Genomic DNA, 6000 nt, shown 5'->3' with positions numbered 1-6000 from the left:
ACCGAATCTGCCCCCTCAGATCAGACCGGTCCCTCCCGGCCCAGTCTGTCCCCGCGAGCCGCCCGGTGCCGTCCCCACCCGAGGTGTGGCAGCAGCGGCTGAGCCCCGGTATCGCCCCCGGGATGAGCGGGACCCTCACGACAAACCTGATCCCTCCCGTGGCCGTGGCTTCTGCCGTGTGCTCAGGGCACTGTCACCCTCCCAAGTCACTGTCACCCAGCCAAGTTCACTGTCACCAGCCAAGTTCACTGTCACCCACCTCCCACTGAGCCATTGCCCTGGAGCTGAGTCCCCACACAGCCCCATCTAGGACAGTGACCCCATCTAGGACAGTGACCCCATCTAGGACAGTGACCCCAGCAGGACAGTGACCCCGGCTGGACAGTGACCCCAGCAGGACAGTGACCCCATCTAGGACAGTGACCTCAGTCCTCGTGTCCCCGCCGCCACCAGTGAGGGTGGGAGGTCACATTGAGCAGAAAGGGACCTGGAGACAGGGGACATTCCCTAAAGGACAAATGGCACTGGCACCACTGGGAAAGGGATGGGGAGGGTGTGAGATTTAAAGAGCTGGAGCTGGGCCCCAAGGGACCCCTGAGGAACCGCCAAGGGATCCCAGGCAGCAGCAGGGACAAGGCAGGACCACGATGGGGACAAATGGTGACACTGATGGCTTCACCATGGGACGTGGTGCTGGTGAGGAGCATTGGGTTCACTTGGCTCAGTTCAGGGACAAACTGGATCATCCACCCGAGATCAACTCCTTTCATCTTCCTTCCCATCATCGCCCTCACCCCCGAGAGCATCCCCCAAAACACATCCCTCCCTCCCAGCCAGAGCTGCAAACCCCCAGTTCACCCCCACCCAACATCACTCTGTGATCCCTGTCACCAGAATCCTCTGGGTTCCCAAATTAAGGATGAGAAAATGATGGTTTGGGCTTTTGACATCCCGTGGTGGGCCTTGGCAGCTTCTCCTGGGGCTCAGGCTGGTTCTGAGCCCTGGGAACCCCCCCGCCTTCCCCCAATCCCACATTTCCGCATTCCCACTGTTTGTATTAACAAATAAAGTTAAATACATGGAAATGCTGTAAAAATAAAGTGCCATTCCCCACTTCCCAGCAAAGAGCAAGGAATTTCCTTCATTTACTAAACCCACGCGATTTGTTTGCTGCAGGTGCCAACAGGATGCAGTGCCAAAAAAACCTGGGAATACTCAAGGAAACATCCAATCAAGGTGGAGTTTAGCACAGCCCAGCCCACCCCCCGGGGGATGGAGAGGCAGGAGACAGACCCAGGTGGAATTTCTTTATTTACACTGACGAGGCTCCCTCCCCTGCCCTCTGTCCCGGGGTTACTTGAGCGGGATGAAGCGGGAGGAGTGGGTGGCGCCGATGCCGGGCCGGCCGTGCTTCACCGGCTTGTAGGTGATGGAGAACTCGCCCAGGTAGTGGCCGATCATCTCGGGCTGCAGGAGGAGAGATCCGTGCTGGGACAGCTCCAGGGGGCACAGGGACACCCCCTCCCATCCCCATTCCCATCCCCACCCCAGGGAGGAGCCTGGCACAGCCTCCCCTGGTGCCCTGATGTGGAGCCAGGGGGGCTTCCCCAGCACTGCCCCTCCCAGGGAGGTGACACAGGAGCCACAGGGACATTTCTGCCCTCCCAGGTGGGATTTAATGTTAAAAAATGGCATTTAATCCCTCTGGTGGTATCAAGTGACACCACCCCGTGGGTAATTCCACTCCTGGGAGCACTCAGGGATCTGTTTCATCCCAAAGCAGTGCTGGCAGGCTGGGAGCCAGGGCTGAGCACATGGATCACTCCACAGCTATTTCAGTGCTTCAGAGCCACACTGAGACCCCTCTGGAGCTGGCCAGTCCGGGGATGACACCTCCAGGTGTCCCTCTGAGCCAATCCTGCTCCAAGGAGCATCCTGGAACTCCGAAGATGGCACCTCCAGGTGTCCCTCTGAGCCAACCCTGCTCCAAGGAGCATCCTGGAGCTGTGAGGATGACACCTCCAGGTGTCCCTCTGAACCAACCCTGCTCCAAGGAGCATCCTGGAGCTGTGAGGATGACACCTCCAGGTGTCCCTCTGAACCAACCCTGCTCCAAGGAGCATCCTGGAGCTGTGAGGATGACACCTCCAGGTGTCCCTCTGAACCAACCCTGCTCCAAGGAGCATCCTGGAGCTCTGAGGATGGCACCTCCAGGTGTCCCTTCAGGCCAGCCCCGCTCCAAGGAAGAGGCTGAACCCCCCAGGATGGCACCTCCAGGTGTCCCTCTGAGCCAACCCTGCTCCAAGGAACAGCCTGGAGCCCTCCCAGACACAGGGAACGAGCAGGATTTACACAGAGTCAGAAGCTCGGTGTGAGAGCCACCTGCCAGACCCCAGCTCACCTTGATCTCCACCTGGTTGAAGGTCTTGCCGTTGTAGACGCCCACCATGCTGCCCACCATCTCTGGCAGGATGATCATGTCCCTCAGGTGGGTCTTCACCACCTCGGGCTTCTCCATGGGCGGCGCCTCCTTCTTGGCCTTGCGCAGGCGCTTGAGCAGCGAGTGCTGCTTGCGGCGCAGGCCCCGGTTCAGGCGCCGCCGCTGCCGCGCGCTGTACAGCTGCATCAGCTGCTCGCTGCAACGGGGGGGTGTCAGGGACCCCAAAAACAGCCTGGGGACACACACCCAGGGACCCCAAACACAGCCTGGGGTACAGCCTGGGGCACCAGGGACCCCAAACACAGCCTGGGGCACACACCCAGGGACCCCAAACCCAGCCTGGGGATACCCTAGGGACCCCAAACCCAGCCTGGGGTACAGCCTGGGGCACCAGGGACCCCAAACACAGCCTGGGGTATGGCCTGGGGCACCAGGGACCCCAAACACAGCCTAGGGACACCAGGGACCCCAAACACAGCCTGGGGTACAGCCTGGGGTACCAGGGACCCCAAACACAGCCTGGGGTACAGCCTGGGGCACCAGGGACCCCAAACACAGCCTGGGGACACTCCAGGGATCCCAAACACAGCCTGGGGTACAGCCTGGGGAACCAGAGACCCCAAACCCAGCCTGGGGACACTCCAGGGATCCCAAACACAGCCTGGGGACACTCCAGGGATCCCAAACACAGCCTGGGGTACAGCCTGGGGACACCCCGGGACCCCAAACCCACCCTGGGGGTACAGCCTGAGGACACCCCAGAAACCCCAAACCCAGACTGGGCTACAGCCTGGGGACACTCCAGGGACCCCAAACCCAGCCTGGGGTACAGCCTGGGGACACCAGGGACCCCAAACACAGCCTGGGGACACTCCAGGGATCCCAAACCCAGCCTGGGGACACCCCAGAAACCCCAAACCCAGCCTGGGGTATGGCCTGAGGAGAGCCCAGAGACACCACAGCCACACAGTTACCCAGACAGAGCCTGGGGTACAGCCCAGGGAACCCAAACTGAGCTGGGGGTATGGCCTGAGGACATCCCTAGGGAACCCAAACTGAGCCTGGGGAACAGCCTGGGGAGAGCCCTCAGGGCCCCACAGCCACAGAATTACCCACACTGAGCCTGGGGAACAACCCAGGGACAACCCCAGAGTTATCCACACTGAGCCTGGGATACAGCCTTGAGACCCCCAGAGACCACAAACTCAACCTGGGGAACTCCCAGAGACAACGCCAGAGTCACCACACTGAGCCTGGGGTACAGTCCCAAGGGATTCTCAGGGCCCATACCCAGGGCTGTCACCCGGACTGAGCCTGGGGACACCCCCAGGGACCCCAGACTGAGCTTGGGGTACATCCTGGAGAGACTCCCAGTATTACCCAAACTAAGGTCCCCAGGGAAACCCCCAAGAGTCAAGGTGGGCCAGGGGTACAGCCTGAGGAGACCTGGGGGATCCCAAACTGAGCCTGGGGTACAGCCCCGGGGAGACCCCAAAATAACAGTGTTACCCCAACTGAGCCGGGGTTCGAGGAGCTCCAGGGACCCCACACCCACAGCGTCACCCGAACTGAGCGGAGCAGAGCCCCGGGACCCCACACTGACGGTGTCACCCAGTGAGAAACTAAACAGCCCAAAAGCAGCAGCTGAACCCCAAACCCCGCGTTAGGGCCGGTATCTGAACACAACCCGAGCCCCGAGCCCAGCCCGGGGGCTCCCCAGCCCTTACTAGGACATGTCGAGCAGCTGGTCCAGGTCCACCCCGCGGTAGGTGAATTTACGGAAGGTTCGCTTCTTCTTCTGCTCCACCTCCGCCTGCAGCGGGAGAGGGGGTCAGGGGGTTCAAGGCCGCGCGGAGCCGCGTTCCCCGCCCGGCACACGGGAAGGCCGCGGCCGCACCGAGCGCCCAGGCCGCTCCCTCCCCTCAGCCCCGTTCCCGCCGCGCCCCCCACGGCCCCCGCAGCGCCCATTCCCCTTCCCCCAGGGAAGCTCCGAGCCCCGGGCAGCGCCGCCGCGGTGGGTGAGGCCCGGATGGGGCGCGGATGGCGGCGGATGGAGCCCGATGGCGCCGGCCGGGCCTTCCCGGCACCCACCATCTTTGCCGCGGCTGCTCGGAAAGGCCGGGCCCGCGCCGGAAGCGGCGAATCTCGCGAGAGCGGCGCGGGCGGAACGGGCGGAGAAGCCGCGACCGAGCGGCACTTCCGCCCTCAGTGCCCTTAAAGGGGCCGCACCCGCAGCGCGGGGACACCGAGGGGACAGCGCGGGGACACTGCGGGGACACTGCGGGGACACCCGCGAGGGACGGAGCCTCCTCTTCCCCCTGACCCTGCCCCTCAGGTTCCAGCGCAGCCGCTCCTTGCCGCTGCCCGCGGTGGAACCCAGCAGTGACAGGTCACGGTCAGCTGGCAGCGCCACAGGGGCAGCCTGGAGCTCGCAGCCCAGCTCTGAGCACGCCGCACGTTTATTTTTTGGAAGCCACCTTGGTGTTTTCAGCCGTGCACCTCCATCGCCCCGCGGGAGGCAGCAGCTCTGCGGCTGAGGACACGAGGAAGCGGCTGGTTCGGCACGGGTGGATCGGGTCCGGCCCCGCAGGAGGTTCCAGGTCTAACGGGCCTGGGAGAGCTGGTTCTGCACAGGCGGCATCCAAATCCAAACGCTCTCATGCCACAAGAGGGTAAAGATGGTGGGTGTGCTGTGCTCCGGGGTGCTGCTGTGGCATTTCCCCAGGGAATCCTGCTGGTCTCAGCAGTGACACCTGCACAAAGATCGCTGAGCGGCTCCTGTGCCAGCAGCAGATTTGAGCTCAGGGATGTAACAGAGTGAGGAGCCACGAGGATTCGAGCCTGGAGGATTCACAGCGAGCAGAACCAGATCCACACAAAATACCCTCTGAACTGATGCAAGTCCTGCCAGGAGTGACCCAGTGACCTCCACATCCCATCACATCCCCAATTCCACCTCATTAACAGTGATTGATTACACCAGACAGGGCTAACGAGCACAGACACAGCCCCGGGGAAGGATCCATGGGCAGGATTTGTGGCTGCCCTTGAGCCAAGGGACACTCCCACCTCAGGGAGATCCTTTCCAACAGCTTAGCCCCACATTCCAGAGCCAAACCCCAGGGTGATATTCCAGAAGGCACAAGGCAAAGTTAAGACACTGATATCCACCAAAGATGCTGAGAAATCTGTAAATTACCCAATTTTCTGCAGTGCCTTGAGGTGAAGGGTTTAGAGCAGCATTTGTGTCACTGCCACCATCATGTGTGACCCAAGATGGGGCCAGGCCAAGGGTTTTAGGAGCCAGGTTGGAACCTTTCACCAGCCCAGACCTGATCCAGGTCAGAGCCCTTCAGAACATCAGCTCTGACCCAGGCCAGAGCAAAGCCCTTTACAGGATGGATCCAATCCAGGCTGGAGCATCCTTCACATCCTTGGATCCCCTGCAAGTCCAAGCCCTTCACCACATGAGGCTGGACCAAAACCTTTCACTGGGATGGAGCTCATGCAGGTGGGACCCAGTCCAGGCTGGATCAAATCTCTTCAAGAGCTGGATCTGA

At 61.7% G+C, this 6000-nt stretch overlaps 1 protein-coding gene across 1 annotated transcript; it reads right to left on the bottom strand.

Annotated features, from left to right (window-relative positions):
• Positions 1-1293: 1293 nt before the first annotated feature.
• RPS15 (ribosomal protein S15) lies at positions 1294-4969 on the bottom strand. The gene is made up of 4 exons (XM_056512880.1): positions 4532-4969; positions 4168-4253; positions 2402-2636; positions 1294-1467 (listed from the first exon to the last, which is right to left on the bottom strand). Exons 1-4 carry the CDS (start codon positions 4532-4534, stop codon positions 1354-1356), a joined length of 438 nt encoding a protein of 145 aa, XP_056368855.1. The 5' UTR covers positions 4535-4969; the 3' UTR covers positions 1294-1353.
• Positions 4970-6000: the final 1031 nt, after the last annotated feature.

The sequence above is a fragment of the Oenanthe melanoleuca genome, chromosome 28 (assembly GCF_029582105.1).
Source record: "Oenanthe melanoleuca isolate GR-GAL-2019-014 chromosome 28, OMel1.0, whole genome shotgun sequence".
In the NCBI taxonomy this organism is placed as follows: Eukaryota; Metazoa; Chordata; class Aves; order Passeriformes; family Muscicapidae; genus Oenanthe; species Oenanthe melanoleuca.
Note: the sequence above shows the minus strand (reverse complement) of the source record. Positions and strands in the feature narration are given on the sequence as shown.

Coding starts and splice junctions, on each gene's coding strand:
- RPS15 (XM_056512880.1), bottom strand. Junction 2,637..4,167: donor CAGCTGCTCGACATGTCCTA/GTAAGGGCTGGG, acceptor CCCCCGTTGCAG/CGAGCAGCTGATGCAGCTGT. Junction 1,468..2,401: donor TCAACCAGGTGGAGATCAAG/GTGAGCTGGGGT, acceptor CTCCTCCTGCAG/CCCGAGATGATCGGCCACTA.